Source organism: Podarcis melisellensis, assembly GCF_964234715.1.
Source record: "Podarcis melisellensis genome assembly, chromosome: 9".
Lineage (NCBI taxonomy): Eukaryota > Metazoa > Chordata > Lepidosauria > Squamata > Lacertidae > Podarcis > Podarcis melisellensis.
In genome coordinates this window covers 51,379,630-51,400,464 of record NC_138541.1, presented here as the reverse complement: position 1 = coordinate 51,400,464, position 20,835 = coordinate 51,379,630, and the positions used below count along the sequence as shown (strand labels likewise).

The window sequence follows — 20,835 nt, the reverse complement described above, 5'->3', positions numbered from 1 at the left end:
CATGGGCCACAAGCAGCCCACAGGGGTCATTTAACCTGCCAGTGAGCCGCCCCCGGACTGAGCCGCCCACTCGGCGAGTCCCCACGCATTGCGCTAAACCTGCACAGTGTGGGGACTCACTTCCACAGTGCCAGAAATCGTGTCTGCGCAGACATAGACACCAGAAATCGTGGGTGCACGCCTGATCTGGCCCACAGAGGGATTTCCACTGGAGTGAACCAGCCCAGGCAAGGTAAACCTTGCCAACCCCTGCTCTAAGATTTACAAAACTGCTATTAGAGGAAGGCATTGGGTCTTCTAATGCAAACACGCTGGTTCTCCTTAATGGCTCACAGGACAGTATGAATTTGAATTCATCTGATTTTGCTCAGCTTGTATACTTTGGCATTAAGTGTTCATTTATGCGCATGGGGTTCATAACTTTAAACCATTTTGTAAATTGCTGGTGTCTAGATTGACATTGTTATTATCTTACTTACAATTACTGTTTTATGCCATTCTTTTCTGGAATTCCTGGCCAAGATTAGTTTTAGGGTCCACATTTCTTTTATTGTACTTGTGTGATGAAAAACTGAAGCAAAAATCCGATACATTCTCTTAGCATTGTCATTGTTGCGCTTGGCTGCTCCTTTTATTATTCATTAATACCTCGGAGTGCTCTGTCAGTTCAGATGTATTTAGAATATGTCATTTTGCTTCTTGGTTGGTTGTGTTTGTGTTGCTAAATGACAACTGCCTATTTCTACTTTTGGAGTTGTTTTTTAAAATACAGTATGCTTTGTTCAACCAGCAGAGAGCCTCGTGGCACCTTAAAGTTTAAACAAATTTATCATGGCAAGATTATGAAATTTTCTGTTTCTGTTTGGAATGTTTCTGTTTGGAACATTCTGTTTTCCTAATTGATTTAGCTTTTCATTTTCTTAACAAAATCTTTTTGTGTTAAAAAAAAAATACTTAGGTGATTTGTTGTTGATTCCAATTGCAACTAAATAGTTTTATTTTAAGTAGTTTCTTAATAGTTTTAACAATGTACTTAAAGTTGTAAAGCAAAGGCACTTGTAGCTCAAATATGTTTTTATTATTTGCCTTCAAATTGTTCTGCTATACTTGTAATAAATTTAAAAGGTTATTATGCTAGTGTTTTCAAAATATTTTTTGTGTTTGGATTCTTATGTTTTGAAAAGAATTTGTATTAGAGTGTTTATTGTGATAGTGTATTGATGGGTATTTTGACTGTTGTATTGCTGTTGGCTTGTGTGCTGCTGTGGGCATATTTAAGTGAAAAAGCAGCATACAAATTGAAATAATAATAATAATTTCAATTCCATGTAGTAGAGCTCTGGGTTGAAAAAAACCAACCAACTAGTTTTGTCTATTGACAGATAATTAAGCTTGTCTAGGGAGGAATCACTACCCCAGTGCTACATGGCAAAAATCTTTTTTAAGTGATTGGCATTTCTGAAGCCGTGTGTGATGTGGAATGAGGGTCTTCTGTTGAAAGAGGAGAAGGCAAGCAATGTGCTAGGCTTTATCAGGCCCTGATCCCAGCTAATATTTTGTTCTAAACAACGTCTGCTTTGTATTTCATTTCTGCTTTGTATTTTGTTTCTACATGATTATGTATTTGACATAGTCAACCTCAACTCACAAAAGCTGCAGCGAATTGACACAGCTATTCTTCTCTAAATTATGTGTGATGGCCCCTAATCTTCACATTGTGTTTTGTTTTTGTATTTTAGGAGAACTGTTGCGTTTCCCTGAAGCTTATCTACATGGCGTTCTGATCACACACCCTTTTCATCCTTAATTTACCTTTGTGTCATTACAGGTGTACATTCAGGTAATAGACACGAATGATCACAGGCCTGAGTTTTCTACATTAGAATACCAAGTCATTATTCCAGAGGACACAGTGCCGGAGACAGAAATTTTGCAAGTCAGTGCTTCAGACAGGGACGAAAAGAATAAGCTAATTTATACTATGCAAAATAGCGTTGACCCCATCAGCCTTAAGAAATTTCGCCTGGATCCTGCAACTGGCTCTCTCTACACTTCTGAAAGATTGGATCATGAGGTCATTCATCAACACATTCTCACAGTGATGGTAAGGAACCATTCCACTTATTCTTTAGCAGATACAGGATCTTCTTTTTCACTTTAATGGAGTAGCATAAGCAGATACTTTTCAGAGCTGCTAGAATGGTGGAAAGACTGAATTGTATCTTACTCTCACCGACATACCTTCCAGGGTCCTTGTACAGATTACTGAGACAAAACATTAAGTGATTTGCACACTCTGAAGTGCTATGTAAATGCAAAGCGTTGGTATTATTACAGATGAGCTCAAGCCCATCTGTACTTCACCTTCACAATTCATTGGGAATTTTTTGATGGGTTTCTTCTGTTAACATTTCCATCCCCAAGGAAGAGGAGAGACACAGCAAAGAGGAAGAAATATTTCTTCCTTTTGCTCTCCTTCCACACCTCCTCCTTCACCCCCAGCCACATTTTTTGTCCAGTCCAACTGAGAAGATCAACAGAAAGAAGTACAAGTATGACTTGCTGGATCACAAATTGTAGGTCAGTGCTAGATGCACCTCTCTAGGTGCAGATTCCCACTCCCGTTTTGGCCTAATTGAATAGGCTACATAGTACACTGTTATTTCCTGCTCATGTTGATTGGCAGCAGGCATGTACATCCTCAGTCCCTGCTGAATATTGGGTGGCAGAAGTACCTCCATGCCTTAAAATGCAGGATTTTCCTGTATGTTTGAGGACCCTCTTTCTGTATCATTGACCCTCACTTCATCTGGTGCCCTGTATACACATATATGAACGTCCACTTAACAAATACAGTGGTACCTTGGGTTACATACACTTCAGGTTACAGACTCCGCTAACCCAGAAATAGTACCTTGGGTTAAGAACTTTGCTTCAGGATGAGAACAGAAAACATTCTGCGGTGGTGCGGCAGCAGCAGGAGGCCCCATTAGCTAAAGCAGTGCTTCAGGTTAAGAACAGTTTCAGGTTAAGAACGGACCTCCGAAACAAATTAAGTACTTAACCTGAGGTACCACTGTAAGTGAAATGGTAATATTTAATTCCAAGTTCTGAGATTATTTGTGCCGAACCAAAATTATATTGTAGGGTTTTTGCACAATGGCATAAAATATAAACATTTGCTCCATTATGATGCCATGTACTTCTACAGAACAGAACAGAATGGTGCCCTTAAGTGATTGATAGTTCTCATCAATTGTAACAAGTGTCATATAACTGAATAAACTTATGCACGAGTCGCTAGTAACGTTGTAATTATTTTAGGTGCGGGATCAAGACGTTCCTGTCAAGCGCAACTTTGCTAGAATCATCATCAACGTTAGTGACACAAACGACCATGCGCCATGGTTCACCAGTTCTTCCTATGAAGGGAGAGTGTATGAATCAGCAGCTGTTGGATCTGTAATTCTCCATGTAACAGCACTGGACAAGGATAAAGGGGAAAATGCAGAAATTGTGTACTCCATAGAATCAGGTATGCTGCAATATGTTCAATAACTTGCTATGATGAAAAGATTTTAGATTTAAAGCTGCAAAGTAGTGGTTTATTCACACTTCTTTTCCAGCACTGTTTGATCTAAACTTAATCCAGCAGCAAGTTAGCCATATTAAAGGATGTATTTCAGCCAGTCACTACTGGTATATATTGATGCACTATTCCCTTTATCAGCATGGAATATGTCCACTGTATCCTCCCTGAGGTGCAGTCTAATCCCTGACCATTGAAAAGCTGCCTGGGGCTTCTGGAAGTTGGAGTTCCAAAACACCTGGAAGGCCACAGGTTCCTGACTGCTGTTTTAAAGGAATGTGTGTGGTGGACCACTGTGAAGAGAACGTTCCAGATTTCAAGCACCACCTCTGAAAAAAAATATAACCCATTTCTACTGTCTGATTGTATTCCTGGGGTGGTGGAATTTGCCTCTCCAGATATTGTAGGACACCATATCTCTTCAGCACCAGTCAGCATGGCTAAAGAAAAGGGATGATAGGAGTTACAGTTCAAAATATCTGGAAAACACCATGTTGGCGCTATCTGCACTGAGGTATCCCGAATCCTGTAGGGCATTAAAGATTAAAACCACTGTCTGAAAACAAACTGACAAGTAGAAAAACCCATGAAAAATTAGTAGCATTGGTTCCATCGTAACAAAAGTTGGTCTTTTCCAATGAATCCCCTCTTCTCCCCCCCCCCCCGCATATACATGGGTTCTCATTTTTCTCTCTGTCTTTCTCACACACATGCCCCCGCTCCTTCTTTATTCAAAAAAAAAAAACATTGTGGGAGGAAATGTTAAAACTTTCCCAGCTTTGTTTTTCTAGCATTCTGCCCTGTACAGCTAAAATGTTAGGGATGAAATTCGAAGCATATGAAATGAACATTCCTTAAATACTTGCAATAGCTTATAGGATTAGTAATGGGATATTATAAGAATGGTGCTCTGTTTACGACCTTCAATAAGAAAAAAGATAATATCAACTGCCTACCCAAATTCATAATTTAAATGTTTTAAATAAAATCTGTTCATGATGAGGTCATGGTTTTAGCAAAAACTATTTTTGCTGTGCTTTGTGATTGAACTGTTAAGAAACAGCAGCCCCTGTTAATTTGTTTTCTTAATTTCTTTGAATTCTTGTGAAGTGTAAAACCCCAGTGTACTTCAGCCTTCATTTTGAAAGGCTTGCTCATGGTGATTTTCTTAAGCGGTCAAATTTTCAGTTTGTATTTCTCAAATGGAAGTTTTTTTATACAGCACATAAATTCCCATTTTAAGTGGGAGTAATTTGAAAGAGAAAATTCACTGAAGTATCTCTGATTTAGAAATAATCTCATAAAGTGACATTCATGTAATTAAGAGTCACTTGAGACTCATTTAAAGCAGTGTTTTCCATGATTTTAAAGTCTTTTAAAAGTTTAATTGTAGCTCCACATTGCATATAGTGTTTGTCTTTTTCTTTACTTGAATTGTTTAAAGAAATGCCATAAAATTAAAAAGAAGCTCTGTATTAATAGCGCTCATAATCTGAAGTGATAGCATACTTTGGTATAAAATAGGTTGTCAGATTTTCTAAATAAAACTAACCTACTATAGGATATTTATTACAGCATAACAGTTGTGGAAAAGCTGGGTGTCCATGTTAGAGTAGACCCACTGAACATAATAGACTTAAGACTAACTTAAGAGGTCCCTTGATTTCAAGGGTCTGTTCTGAGTAGTATTCTGTGTCATTAGTTGAATGCAATTTTATTTTTCATTTAAAACATTTCAGCACCTAATATTTTCTACCACTTGAATGTGTGTGTGTGTGTGTGTGTGTGTGTGTGTGTGTGTGTGTAGCTGCTTGCAAATGTACTTCCAAGTTTTTTCTGATACTCAATTGTTTGTCTTTCTTTTTTAACAGGGAATATCGGAAACACTTTTAATATACATCCAATCTTAGGCAGTATTACCACTGCAAAAGAATTGGACCGCAACAGTCAGAATGAGTACACTCTGATGGTGAAGGCCATGGACAAAGGGAACCCTCCGAAGAATGAAGTAACATCTGTGCACATTTCAGTCACGATCTCTGATAACGCATCACCAAAATTCACAATGCGAGAATATTCCACGGAAATAAATGAAGGCAGCAGCATTGGCAGTTTCATCGGAATGGTCACCACATTCAGCCAGTCATCTGTAGTTTATGAGATAAAAGATGGTAATATAGGAGATGTCTTCACTATCAACCCAAATTCCGGTGTCATCACCTCTCAGAAGACACTCGATTACGAAATGTTGCCTTTTTATAGTCTGACTGTACAGGCAACCAACATGGCTGGCCAGTCCACGAACACTACTGTATTGGTGCATCTTCAAGACGAGAACGATAATGCACCAGCTTTTACGCAAGCGGAATACACAGGACTCATCAGCGAATCGGCTTCCGTTAACAGCGTGGTTCTAACAGACAGGAACGTCCCATTAGTAATACGTGCTACGGATGCTGACAAAGAAACAAATGCTTTGCTTGTCTATCAGATTGTTGAGCCATCTGCCCACAAGTACTTTGCCATCGATTCTAGTACGGGAGCCATTCGTACAGTAATGAGTTTGGATTATGAAGTGACAAGTATATTTCGCTTTTCGGTGAACGTTTATGACATGGGGACGCCCCGCTTATTTGCAGAATACGCAGCCAACGTTACCATTTACGTAATTGACATCAACGATTGCCCTCCTGTGTTCTCTAAAGATCTGTACGAAGCAACTGTTTTGGTACCAACCTATAAAGGAGTGAAGGTGGTTACGGTCAATGCCACAGATGCTGATTCAGAAGTCTTTTCACAACTAATGTATTCTATCACTGAAGGAAACATTGGAGAAAAATTTTCGATCGATTCCAAGACTGGGCAGATAACCGTACAAAACACAAGTCAGTTAAGAAGCAGATATGAATTGACCGTCAGAGCCTCTGATGGCAGGTTTTCAAGCACCACCTCTGTAAAAATTAATGTGAAAGAGAGCAAGGCAAGTCAGCTAAAGTTCACCCAGAGTTCCTACAATGCTGTGGTCCAAGAGAATTCCACAGAGGCGAAAACAATAGCTGTTATCACTGCTATAGGGAGTCAAATAAATGAGCCTTTGTTTTATCATATTCTAAACCCAGACATTAGGTTTAAAATTAGCTACACTTCAGGAGTGCTTTCAACTACCGGAATACCGTTTGATCGTGAGCTGCAGGAATCTTTTGATATTGTTGTGGAAGTGACTGCAGAGCATAAGCCATCCCTAATTGCACATGTTGTGGTAAAGGTCACTGTAGAAGACATGAATGATAATGCCCCTGTTTTTGTCAACCTTCCTTATTATGCCACCGTTAAAATAGATACTGAAGTGGGCCAAGTTATTCGGTGTGTCACTGCTGTGGATAAAGACATTGGCAGAAATGGACAAGTGCACTATTACCTCAAGGAACACTATGGCCACTTCCAGATAGGAGATGCTGGCGAAATCTCTCTCAAGAAACAGTTTGACCCAGACACACTAAATAAAGAATACCTCCTCACTGTGGTCGCAAAGGATGGCGGAGAGCCGAGTTTTTCTGCTGAAGTGACAGTCCCTATCACGGTTGTGAATAAAGCCATGCCAGTATTTGAAAGAGCTTTCTACAGTGCAGAGATACCGGAAAACATCCAACTCCATAGTCCTGTTGTACATGTGCAAGCAAACAGCCCAGAAGGGCTCAAAGTGTTTTATAGCATCACAGATGGAGACCCTTTCAGTCAGTTTACTATAAACTTTAACACAGGAGTTATCAATACTTTTGCCCCTCTAGATTTTGAGTCCCACCCTGCCTACAAACTGAGTGTGCGTGCGACTGATTCCTTGACTGGAGCCCATGCCGAGGTGTTTGTTGACATAATAGTCGAAGACATCAACGATAATCCTCCCGTCTTTACAAAGCAGTTTTATATCACCACCCTTTCTGAGGCTTCAGTAATTGGAACATCTGTTGTACAAGTCAGGGCTACAGACGCTGATTCTGGAGCAAACAGAGGGATTTCTTATCACTTGGTACAAAACAACAGCGAGGGCTATGATTATTTTCACATCGATAGTAGCACTGGGCTCATTCTGACAGCAAGGGGTTTGGATTATGAACAGATTCAGCATCACACATTGCTAGTAAGAGCAATAGACAGCGGAATGCCTCCACTGAGCACGGACATTATTGTAAGCGTTGATGTAACAGACCTGAATGATAACCCACCAGTCTTTAACCAGCTGCTTTATGAAGCTAACATCAGTGAATTGGCTCCCCGCGGGCACTTTGTAACTTGTGTAAAGGCCTCCGATGCGGACAGTTCGGATACAGAGAAGCTGGAGTATTCCATATTAACAGGCAATGATCATATGAATTTTGCAATCAACAGCAAAACGGGGGTCATCACCCTTTCAAACTTGCACAAACAGTCTCTGAAGCCCATTTACCATCTTAATGTCTCTGTTTCTGATGGGGTCTTCAGAAGTTCCGCTCAGGTTCTCATAAATGTTATTGCAGCCAATTTGCACAGCCCTGTTTTTGGTCAGAATGAATATGAAGTGGAACTAGCTGAGAATGCTCCATTGCATACGCTGGTGACAGAAGTCAAAGCAACAGACAAAGATACTGGCAGCTATGGATACATCACATACCATATTGTGAATGATTTTGCAAAGGATAGGTTTTATACTAATGAAAGGGGGCAGATATTTACTCTGGAAAAGCTCGACCGCGAAACTCAAGCTGAAAAGGTAATCTTCATTAGGTTAATGGCCAAGGATTCTGGCGGGAAAGTGGCTTTTTGCAGCATCAACGTAATACTTACTGACATTAATGATAATGCCCCTTTGTTCCGAGCAACGGAATATGAAGTAAACATTGGGTCTAATGTTCCAAAAGGCACATCTGTCATCAAGGTTTTAGCTTCGGATGCCGATGAAGGCACCAATGCAGACATCACCTATACAATCGAAGCCGATTCTGAAAATGTTCAAGAGAATTTAGAAATCGATCACTTGACAGGCGTAATAACCACGAAAGAAAGTTTAATTGGTTTAGAAAATGAGTTTCTCACTTTCTTTGTCAGAGCGCAGGATGGTGGATCCCCCAAGAAGGATTCCAGGGTTCCTCTCTATGTTAGAATACTCCCCCCTGAAGTATCTCTGCCAAAATTTTCAGAACCATTTTATTCTTACACACTTTCTGAAGATACTCCGATTGGAACGGAGATTGACATTGTACGAGCAGAGCACACACAGCCGTTGCTGTACACCCTTGTTAAGGGGAATGCTCCTGAAAGCAACCGAGGTGATTTTTTTGTGATAGACAAGCAGAACGGAAGGCTGAAACTTGAAAAGAGCCTTGATCACGAGACAACTAAGTGGTACCAGTTCTCAGTGCTAGCATACTATTTAAATGAAGAATACAGAGTTGTTTCCTCTGTTGACATAAGCATTCAAATAAAAGACGCAAATGACCACAAACCAATCTTAGAATCCGATCCGTATGAAGCGTACATTGTGGAAAACATGCCAGTAGGAACAAAAGTCATACAAGTGAAAGCACTTGACCAGGATTCGGGGATGAATGGGCAGGTAACGTACAGGCTAGAGACAGCACAAGATCCTGACATCACAGAGTCTTTTGCCATAAACATGGAAACAGGTTGGATTACTACACTGAGAGAGCTTGACCACGAAAAGCAGGACAAGTACAGAATTACTGTGGTGGCATCTGATCGTGCTGAGAAAATGCAGTTGTCATCCACTGCGATTGTTGAAGTTTCCGTGACTGACGTGAATGACAACCCTCCTCGCTTCACTGCAGAGATCTATAAAGGGACGGTCAGTGAAGATGACCCAACTGGAGGAGTCGTTGCTATTTTAAGCACCACGGACACTGATTCAGAAGATGCCAACAGACAGGTCAACTATTTTATTACAGGTAAATCTTTAGAAATGGTGACAAAATTATTTGGCTGTTGATAATTTTAAATCATTTATACACACACATATATATATGTTTCTACAATTTTAAGTCTATAGTTTCCCTTCTCCATTTATTTATGAGATTCACTGTCATATTCCCCATACATGTATTGTTCCTTAAGGTGTCTCCGTAAGAGCTGAGACAAATTGATGAACCACAGCTCAGAAGCATTGCTTTAGTGTAGAATCACCTGCTGCAAGAAACACAGGGCTGTCACTGAAAATGGCAGCCCTGTATCAAGTTCTTGTCCTGTTTTGTCTTCATGCTGTGCTTTTGCCCATGCTCACATCACTCGCAATCAAACAGAAATGCACAGTGTGTTGACATAAGGACTTTGGGGATGCAGAAAACGTGACATTTTACAAGAAGTTACAGAAAGGGGAGACTTGAAATAGCGCCGTCATTTTGGGTGACACTGTCATGTATCTTACAATGTGGCAACCTGAATTTCTCCAATATTTGTTGTCTGCTTGGTTGATAGCCTTAGCCATTTGCACACATTGAGCACTGTTATCCGCATACGTATTTGCATCGTTTTATTCGCATGCTGCCTTTCCATAGTTAAAACCATGCTCAAAGCTTCTTGCAACATGAAAAACAACATACAGCTACAAATATAACAGAAGCAGCTGCAAACTACAAATAAAACACATCAAAATCCACACAACCTAATTAAAACAATTTCCATGTAAATAATATATAAACACAGAGATACAACAAATTAGCATTGATAACTGCAACAACCCCCCCCCCCCCACAAAAACAACAAACCTAAATAATAATCCAACCCAATATAAATTTATAATTTCTTGGGCACAGTTGTATAATTGCTACATGAATTGTATACCCAAAAAAGTATGAAGCATGAAAAAAAAAGTATGGTTCTTTTTATGTATGTTACGTATTTTGCAATGCTGTTTTTATTTGCAAAATTGCTAGTAATTGATTGCAAGCTTCAGGGTGTGTGTGTTGGGGGGGGGGGACACAACAACTCTCCAAGATATGGCTTTTGTATAGCAACAAGCTGCGTACCTGCTGTTGCATATCTCATCCCCTTCCCACAAAACATGTCAGAGCTGAGGGCATTGGTTGTGAGTTTCCCACAAGTAACAGTGGCAACCAGTTATAAGGGCTGTTTGCTACTTACAAGATGAATCAGAAACAGTGTTGCTATGAATACCAGTAATTGGCAAACATAGTGGGGAGACAGTGTTGTGTTCAGGTCTTGCTTGTGCGCTTTCCATGCAAGCATCTGGTTGTTGTGAAAACAAGATGCTAGACTGGAGGGGCAGTTTGGTCTGATCCAGCACAGCTGTTTGTATGCAAAGATTGGAATTCTGGAATGCAGTCTTTGCTCTCCTGAGGCTTTTATTACCAAAGGAGCAGTAATACTTTCTAAATATTATGAAATTTATTGCATTTATTGCTAAATAAATTTATTGCATTTATTGCTAAATATTATGAATTTTATTGCAGGTCTTTTCCCTTCACCCCTATAATGGCGTTTTGCCATTTCTGATTTGAATTGCCTTCTAACTATCATTTGTCTAGGAGGCGATCCATTGGGACAGTTTGCTGTAGAAAATATCGAGAACGACTGGAAAGTATATGTCCGAAAACCTCTGGACAGAGAAGTAAAGGATAATTATCTTCTGAATATCACCACTACTGATGGGATGTTCACAACAAAAGCTGTGGTGGAAGTCAAGGTCCTTGATTCGAATGACAACAGCCCTGTTTGTGAAAAGGTACTAGCATGGGGTTTGCATGCACACATTTGCTTTCAGACTCAAATAAATACATTCTACATTTTGAAAATTATTAAGTAATTACTTTGGAAAAGGAAAGTTGGGGAAAATTCCACTGCTCATCCTTGAAAGCTTTTAGTAACCTCTGCCTGTCAGTACATACTGGTGTTAATTCTTTGCAGTTATGTGGAATATCTAGAAAACAGAAACAATATTTTGCTATTACCGTATTTTTCGTTCTATAGGACACACTTTTTCTCCTCCAAAAATGAACAGGAAATGTCTGTGCGTCCTATGGAGCGAATGCAGGCTTTCGCTGAAGCCTGGAGAGCAAGAGGGGTCGGTGCTCCCAAGGCTCGCGGATAGCAGCCTGCTTCCCTGCTTCGAAACTCCCGCCGGGCTCCCAAGGCTTGCGGATAGCAGCCTGCATCCCGAAGCCCGGAGAGCGCAGGGCTGGGCTCTCCGGGCTTCGGGCAGATATTCGCAAGCCTTCTGAGTGCGGGGGAGTTCCCGATGGGCTCCGAAGGCTTGCGGATAGCAGCCTGTTCTTCTGGGGGCTGGGGTCGGGGGAAGCTCAGGCTTCCCCCGCCCCAGCCCCGTGCCTGGGGGGAAGTAATTTTTTTTATTCCCCCCCCCAAAAAAAACTAGGTGCGCCCTATGGGCCAGTGCGCCCAATAGAGTGAAAAATACGGTAATTTATTAGATTTCAACATTGCCAAAGATCGCAGGGAGGTTTGCAATATAAAAACACAATAATATATATAGCATAAATAACAAAGAAAAACAATACCTTTTCCCCAGCTTAAAACACCACAGATGGTTTAATCATAGCTGTCAACTTTCAGATTTGAAAATAAGGGATCAGCAGTCTCACCTATCCTGGGGATCCTTGAAAATAATGGATCAGCAGTCTCACCTGTCCCAGGAATCCTTGAAAATAAGGGATCAGCAGTCTCACCTGTCCCGGAGACAGTCTATAGGATATCTAAGAATCCAGGATAGCAGCAGGAAGCAGCGGGAAACTGCGCTGGAATAAGGGAATTTCCTGCAAAAAAGGGGAAGGTTGACAGCTATGGGTTTAATTAGCCAAAGGTCTGGGAGTAGAGGAATGTTTTTGCCTGGTGCCTAAATATATATAACAAAGGGACCAGGTGAGCCTCTCTAGGGGAAGCATTCCATAAGTGGGGAGCCACCGACAAAAGACCTGTTCTCGTGTCTCCCTCCCCCCGACCTCACATGAAGGAGGCATACAAAGAAGGGCCTCTGATTATGAATGCAGGGTCCAGGTTAGTTCAGATAGGGAGAGGCAGTTCTTGAAGTATGCTGGTCCTGAGCCGTTTAAGGCTTTGTAGTTCAAAACTTTATGAGTCAAGCTGCCTTGTAGTTAATGGAAGCTTCCATGGCCTAGTCCCTACCACAGGGGGCTACGTAAAATCCACACTCTCCTTGTGTCACTTCATAAACAACTTTTTCGACTTAATGTTATAAACAGGCCCAAGGAAATTTATTTAATTCTCCACAAAAAAACCCAGTGAAAAACTAGACAGTGAAGTAAAAGAATCAGAAGTACGATGGTACCTTGGTTTATGAACTTAATCCGTTCCAGAAGTCAGTTCTTAAACCAAAGCGTTCTTAAACCAAGGCATGCTTTCCCATAGCAGCAGGGGACTCAATTTACAAATGGAACACACTCAACACGAAGCGAAACATGTTCTTATTCCAAGGCAAAGATCACAAACCCAAACACCTACTTCCAGCTTTGCAGCATTCTTAATCCAAGGTGTTCATAAAGTAAGCTGTTCTTACACCAAGGTACTACTGTACAATATATTTTCATGTTTTGTGTTGCACGTTTCAAAAGCTTTTAATATCTAATCTTAATGATTCAATCTCTGTAGTGTCCAGATCTAGTTCCCTTAATGTGCTTTTTCAATGCTACTCTTAAAAACTTTTAGGCATTGTACACCGAGTCTGTCCCAGAAGATTCCCTGCCTGGCAAACTCATCTTGCAGGTCTCAGCCACAGATGCAGATATTCGTTCCAACGCAGAAATAACTTACACATTACATGGTCCTGGAGCAGAAGATTTCATGCTCAGTCCAGAAACAGGTAATATTCAGAAGATATTATAAGCTGTGCCATTATTTCTTCTTAAAGTTTGATTGATCAGTGCCCTATCCTCCCTGACCATACGAGCTGGTGAAAGTTGTAGCTGGAAACACCGGGAAGGCAGCGGATTGTGGAAAACTGCCTTACAAAACAATAATCTTCTTAAGTGCTGAAAAGATTGACATTTTGTTCAGGACAGGTTAGCAGTGTGCAGCCATCTTTAAATGGCAGATATCACTGCTGAATTATGCCACTAGGGGAATTTTGTTCTTTAAAAGATTGCTCGACTCAAACGTTTCCAGATCTTTGTTGGATGCTCAGCTCTTGTTTTATTTGCTTTGTTTTTATTACTTTCATGCATAGGTGAGCTGAAAACACTAGGGGCACTTGACCGTGAGCAGAAAGCAGTATATACTCTTATGGTCAAGGCATCAGATGGAGGAGGAAGGTTTTGCCAGGCTAAAATTATTCTGAATATAGAAGATATGAATGATAACACTCCAGAGTTCACAGCAGACCCATACTCCATCACAGTATTTGAGAACACGGAGGTGAAAACTCTGTTGACAAGAGTGCAAGCTACAGATGCCGATGCAGGTAAGATTTATTGAGTTGCATTTTTAATGCAATACCAACGCTGAAATCTAAATAATATTCGTTAGTTTGCTTTTTATATTTTCAGTCCAACCCTTTTCTCAGATTGTGCTTCATAAAACACACACACATGCCAAACATGCTAAATTTTAATTGCTTAATCCTGGTTGTAAATGCGCAAAACAAATTCTGCAGTTGTGGTGCAGCTGCTGTTTCCTCTTTCTCCCTCCCTTCCCCCTTCCCTCCCATTCTCCCTCCTTGCTATTCAACCATGTTGCTTACCCAGTGTTCAGAATTCGCTGCTATGGGTTGTGTGCTTTTCAACTCTGGGGTTCCTTGATGTGACTGCTGCAAGGGAGTGGTAGATGTGCTCTTGATCATGCGCCAAGTTCCATAAGGCAAAAGTTAGACTCTGCGCTTGCCTGTTGGGCTTCCTGTGCAAATAGTGTACCCTAAACTGCACCCCAGAGTCCTCTGCAGCAGGGATGGAGAATTGCACACCTCCAGCCCCTGTGGATTCAGCCTGTGGCCTCTTCCTCATTAGCTCTGCCTGCCTCCTCAACCTCACAGATACTTTCATTCTAGCACTTAAGCTGCTGATTTGCATTTGGCCCTGTCCCCTCCTCTCTGCCCCAGGCAACACCAAATCAGTTTGGTGAGGCTCATTTGTTAAGCAGAGCTGACAACATCAGAAAGGAAGGAAGGTGGAAAAGGGAAGTGCCAGCCAAAGAAAGCCCCACTAGAAAGGTTAGGGAGCGGGGGAAGTGTGTTCTCTATAAAGGGCTTGCCCCAATTGTATTGAATCAGCAGCTCTCAAAGCTTCCTTTATTTACCTTTCCCAGCAGGTTCTGTTCTTCAGTTGGCATTTCTGTTCTTCAGTAATCTGTTGTCTCATATCTTTATCCCATTTCTTTTTGATGCCCACCTCTGTATTGGGTCAGGACATACACTTCATAATACAGTCATCTTTCCTCTGGGAATGCTTTTGTGGATACCTGGTACTCAGAGTGGGGGGCACTCTTTAGGACGCCTTGGTCACAAATCAAACTTTAGTGCAGTTCTTTGTACGGTGTGTAATCACGATTGAGCAGGAACATATGCATGATTGCATGTTCCTCGTCTTTTCCCATCTTACGCAGTTCATTTTCCACCTTACGTTGTTCGTTTGTTCAGAGTTGTTGCTGAAGAAATGTGTTTTAGTATGCTACTAAGAACTTTGTTATGTTCTCTGTTTCCTTTTAATCATAGGATTAAATCGAAAGATTCACTACTCCCTGATAAATTCCGCAGATGGGCAGTTTTCTATTGATGAATTCTCTGGAATTGTTCGGTTGGAAAGGCCTTTGGATCGGGAGTTACACGCTGTGTATTCTCTGACTTTGAAAGCTGAGGATGAAGGTTCCCCAAGAAGGCTGTCTTCTGTTGGCACCCTTGTTATTTCTGTTCTGGATATAAATGATAACCCACCTGTCTTTGAGTACAAAGAGTACAGTGCAACTGTATCAGAAGACACAGTGGTTGGAATGGAGGTTCTTCAGGTCTACGCTGCTAGCCGGGACATCGAAGCTAATGCCGAAATCACCTATTCCATCATCAGTGGAAATGAACATAGGAAATTCAGTATTGATTCAAAAACAGGTAAACATTTGCAGCAGGGAAAATAATCAGATTTGGTAACCCAAACTTAGTATTCCCCTCACCAAATAATGTGTCTTCTTAAAACAACTGATTCAATAAGCTTAACTTACACATTGCTCATATTCTATTTATTTAAAGAACTGTATAAGATAGAAAATAAGTAAAATAGTAAAAAGTTTTGGAAAATGGTTATTACACTGTAACACTAGTTTTCAGTTGAGTTTTTATTTCTTTGCATGCTCCCCGAGGTCAGGGTGTTTTTCTTTTCTTTGTGGAAAAAGATGCAAGTCCAAAATGCAATAAGCTTCATGTTTATGAAAGATATTTATGTGCTCGATTTATTTGCTTGCATAAACCCTGAATTGTGAGATATATTTAATTATTTTTTTTAAGGCAGTAATGGTGGGTGTTTTGTTCATGAGTAAATACTCTGTACCATTGTTGGAATCTGTCTTTCTTGGGAGACCTTCGGGGGGTAAAGCCAAACCACTGGAGAGTTACAGCGCCTGCTGTGGCTGTAGAGACTGGTATGGCAGAGACATGTTTTATTTCAAGTGGGGCAGATGAAGGTGTCCAGTTTTGCTGCTACAGGTGCACCAGGGTGTTTCTTCCGTTCACTAAGTCATCATATATCCAGACTTCCAAGGACAAACACCATGAACAAGGAATGCAGCCAATTATGGGCATTGCTGTGCTACTTCCATAGAGGATATATGCAAACCGATCTAACTTGCCTTCATTTCCATGAGTCAAATTTTCAGCTATTTGGCTTGCTCCGCAAAGCAAAGAGTTGCAGCGGTGCATTAGGATAGGCACAAAAGACATTTGAAAGCGCAGAAGCAGCCGATGACCCTGAAATTACTTACTGAGTAATTTTGAAAGTTCCCTTTGTCTCCATATTTCCCTGAACAGAAAAGTGTCCTGACTTGTGGTTTGTTTGTTTTTCCCTTGTAGGTGCTATTTTTATTATTGGAAGCCTCGATTATGAGAGCTCCCCGGAGTATTATCTGACAGTGGAAGCCACAGATGGAGGGACACCTTCCTTGAGTGATGTTGTGACAGTAAATATAAATGTAACAGATATCAATGACAACACTCCTGCATTCAGTCAAGACACTTACACAGCAGTAATCAGTGAAGACGCTGAAGTTGAACAATCAGTTATTACAGTATGTAATTCAGTTTCCCTCATCCCCTGCCATTTTTGTGTGTGAGAGATAGAGATAGAGAGTGCATGCTCATGTGTAGATTTATGGAATAAAAATCTATATGGAAAGCCTAAAATTCTTTCGTGAAAATTGTAAAATATTCTGCATTTCAAATGCATTTTCCATGAAATGAAAGGGAAAATAATTCAGCTGACAGCTGTGCATTTTGAACATTGCATTTTTCATTGAGTCCGTAGTATGCTAAACCAAAATCGTGAGATTTTGAAAGTGCACCCCTTGTCTTGTTTTTAAATGGGAATTTGATTCCCTCTAGGTTATGGCAGCAGATCCTGATGGGCCTTCGAACAACCACATTCGCTACACAATTATAGATGGCAACCAAGGGAGCCCTTTCACAATTGACCCCACCTTGGGTGAAGTTAAGGTGGCAAAACCTCTCGACAGAGAGAAGGTAAGCTGCTACATTTTGAGATTCAAGGTATGGCTTTCCAAGCGTAAGAGAGTGGCATAATCTCCATTTGTTCCATGGGGTTTTTAAATGGCTAATTTTAGAAAAGGTTGGGGGAAAGACCTGAGTGCGCCAGAGAGAGGAAAGAGCTGGTTATGGCTGGTTATTCTCTCAAAGCAGTTCTTAAGTTGGGGAAAGGGATTGCGCAAGTCTCAAGCCTATCTGGAAATCAGAACCTTTGATTTTGGAGCCCTTCTTATCAATTCCACTGTTTGTAGATGTCATCCATAATTGTCGCTGATAATGCCAACAGCAGTTAAGTATTATTGGTTTTGCATTTGGCAGTTTTGTAACAACAGTAAATAAAAGTGTATATGAGGCAGCAGATGAGACCAGGGCATTTCCCTACAGAAGATTATAGGAGGGGGTGCAGTACTTATGAAAGTAACTTTGCTCAGATACCATGAGTCCATGTCTCCTAAACAATGATTTGCAGGGTTAGGTTTGTGTTTTGTCTTGCATGCTCCTTCCTCCCCTCCCTCCTTTCCTCACATGTAGGTTTCCTTCTCCACATCCTAGTTGTCTCCTACCATATTTTGCTGTGACAACAGAATTGACAAATTGCAATTACGATCTTTACCTCTAAACCAAGGTTTGTAATCTTGCTTCAAATCATAGTTTGGAAGCAAGGTGGTAACTATGGTTTTCTGATTTGGACATCTCTAGGAACTGATGGAGGGAAACTGTGTAATAAGAGCATAGGATACTGTATCATGTTTTCTTAAATCTGGTTTAGAGAATTGGGTTCATGATAGGAAAGCAGAGATGATGTGCAGATAATGTCTAAACAGTGAATGTGTGAAGACAACAAGCACTCTCACTGTATAAGATCCCAGATAGACCATACAAAATGCCATAATGCAACAGCAATAAGAATATACAGGTTCTAATATTGTTTAATTTCTTTTCTTTTTTTAATTGTCTATTTTTCTTAATATCTCCATGTGCTTCACTCTTAAGGTTTCTGGTTACACTCTGACAGTTCAAGCATCTGACAACGGAAACCCGCCTAGAGTCAACACAACTACAGTTAATATTGATGTATCTGACGTAAATGACAACCCACCAGTGTTTTCCAAGGAGAACTACAGCATTATTATCCAGGTAATTTATATATCACATAGAGAACAGACACGCTAATGGGAAACACAGCTGTGTGGATTGTCAGGAAGAGGACCACACCTTGGTCATTGCCACCAAGGTCCTGGGCAGTGCTTTTTTCTCCGGGGGTACTTAAGGATATGCAGTACCGTGACCTTTTTTTCTAGAAAAAAAGCACTGGTCCTGTAGTATATTAAAATGTTAATATTTTTATTTCAGTTTGAAGTTTTGGAAGTTGATAATACTGGTAATGGTAAGCAAAATTTGGCTTGGCTTACTTGTGTCATCATTGAACCCTCTGTGCCTTGGTTCCCATAGCTGGTACAGGTAATTCAAGGAAGGAGTAAGTGTTTGTCCTTTTGGTGGGATTTGAAGACAGGGCAAACAGCACCTCTCTGTTGCTGTGTCCTACAAAAACCCAGTGAGAAAGGAAAGAAACCACCCCTCTGCTCCCCAGAAGGAGTATTCTTTTATTTCCTTTCTGTGGGGGTTTGGCAGGAAGCAAAAGAGGTAAGTCGAAGCTGGTGCCTTTTGTCAAAGCACAGCTTCTGGGGATGGAAGCTATCTCCCACCCCTACCGCTGCCACCATTTTCTGCAGAGGAAAGAAGAGGTCATATTGTTCTTACTAGTTGAGCAGGAAAGTGCCAGCCATGCCTTCCAGCTTCCTCCTGCAAGAAAAGCTAATGGGAGGAGGGAAAGAAATTGCTGCTGCTTTTCTCCATGGGGAATGGGTATTAAAGGAGGTGGCCTTCTTCTCTTCCCATTAGGTTTTTGCAAGAGGCAGCAACAAGGCACAGCTGCTGTTTTCTGCAAAAGCCCGTGCTTTTGAGCAAAATGATTTTTCATTTCCTTCCCATTCTTTCCCCCCATGCTGCGCACTGGACTTTGGGAGCATGGACTTGTAAAATGTCTCCCCACTGCCTCCTGAAAAGAAAAAGAAAAACAAAAAAAAACAGGAAGGGAAATAAATTACCCCATGTTGCAGCCTCGGAGAAGAAAGAGGGGAATTTTCCCCCTCCCTGTTCCTGGCAGTTTTGTGCAGGACGTTACAGCATGGTGCTGCTGGTACTTTTTACAAAAGCCTAACTTTTGGGAGAGAAAATGCCTTTGCTTTCCTCCCTGAACAACAGGGGAAGGCAAGAAAGTTGTGTTTCCAAAAGCAGGGCATAGGCGCACACCACATCGTGGAGGGTTACTTACAGTATGCAGCTTTATTGAATCCTCTATATTACGAAAAGCACTTCATTGATTCCGTAATGTTGATTTGCTGGAAAGCAGTAGTTAGTGAGTAATCAAGAGTGGCAATTGTTAACAATTTGCAGGGGCCTTGGGCTGTGATCAAAATAGGCACCCTTTGATTAGTTTGTTAACAGCCTTGTGTTTACTCCCAAATCTAAACTGATGCACCAAGAAGCAAGTTTGTACAGTCTCTTCTGAAGGCTGGAATTGGAATGGGAAGGAATCTTGGATTTTCCAACAATGATGTGTAGATGCACTTTGAAAGGAGAGAGCTGGTAGTGTTGATTGAGCTGACGAACAGCAGAGAGATGTTGGTGAATGTGCTCTTATAAATGGTTTGGGGTTGTTGTTTTTTAACGGTACACAGAGAGTTTATTGTGCAGTAGGATAGGAAAGAAACAGCTTGGTGGAGTTGAATCCAGTTTGCCCAGCGTATCCATTCCTTTTATAATAATGCAACACAGTACAATGCTGAATCTTTGATTTCAGTATGGCAAAAATAAGACACAGAAGCAGAGGTTCTAATTGTGCCAACATAACCGAGTCTATTGCCTCGGACACGATAGGGTTACAGCATAAATGTATGAACCAGACAAAGAATGGGAGACAGTGAGCTTTGTCCTCCTTTTAACCAGATAGGAAGTGGAATGACAGAGAGATTAAGAGATTTACTTCACAAGAAGGTTACAACACAGGCAGGAAGTAATCCTGGATCTTTTAGCTCTCAGCTGTTTTACACATAAGAATTGTCCTAATAGGTCAGCTCAGTAGTTCATTCTGCTCTCCAGCCTACCTCAGCAGTGGCCGTTTTAGAGAAATTGCAGCAGAGTTACGTCCCAACTGTGGAGTGAATCAACTATTCCCATGCATTTCCCCCCCCCCTTTCATTTTCTCTTTATGTGCCATGGCCTCTCATAGGCTCTAGGCACAGAGATTGAGATTAGTCATAGAGTCTCATAGAATTATAAAGTTTGAAGGGACCATAGGTAAAGGGACCCCTGACCATTAGGTCCAGTCATGGCCGACTCTGGGGTTGCGGCGCTCATCTCACTTTATTGGCTGAGGGAGCTGGCATACAGCTTCTGGGTCATGTGGCCAGCATGACTAAGCTGCTTCTGGCGAACCAGAGCAGCGCACGGAAGCGCCGTTTACCTT

General features: G+C 41.1%; 1 protein-coding gene across 5 annotated transcripts in view; it reads left to right on the top strand.

Annotated features, from left to right (window-relative positions):
* FAT1 (FAT atypical cadherin 1) overlaps positions 1-20,835 on the top strand; it is a 116,148-nt gene that overhangs the window by 71,757 nt on the left and 23,556 nt on the right. For all 5 annotated transcript variants that reach the window (XR_014172052.1, XM_081926488.1, XM_081926486.1 and 2 more), the window contains exons 8-17: positions 1,829-2,104; positions 3,325-3,535; positions 5,461-9,528; positions 11,125-11,321; positions 13,277-13,430; positions 13,794-14,027; positions 15,273-15,662; positions 16,617-16,831; positions 17,145-17,282; positions 18,300-18,443. Coding sequence is in view for 4 of the 5 variants with exons in the window: in XM_081926488.1 (XP_081782614.1) it covers positions 1,829-2,104; positions 3,325-3,535; positions 5,461-9,528; positions 11,125-11,321; positions 13,277-13,430; positions 13,794-14,027; positions 15,273-15,662; positions 16,617-16,831; positions 17,145-17,282; positions 18,300-18,443 (6,027 nt within the window). In the remaining variant the exon portion in view is untranslated. The remainder of the gene's footprint in view (positions 1-1,828; positions 2,105-3,324; positions 3,536-5,460; positions 9,529-11,124; positions 11,322-13,276; positions 13,431-13,793; positions 14,028-15,272; positions 15,663-16,616; positions 16,832-17,144; positions 17,283-18,299; positions 18,444-20,835) is intronic.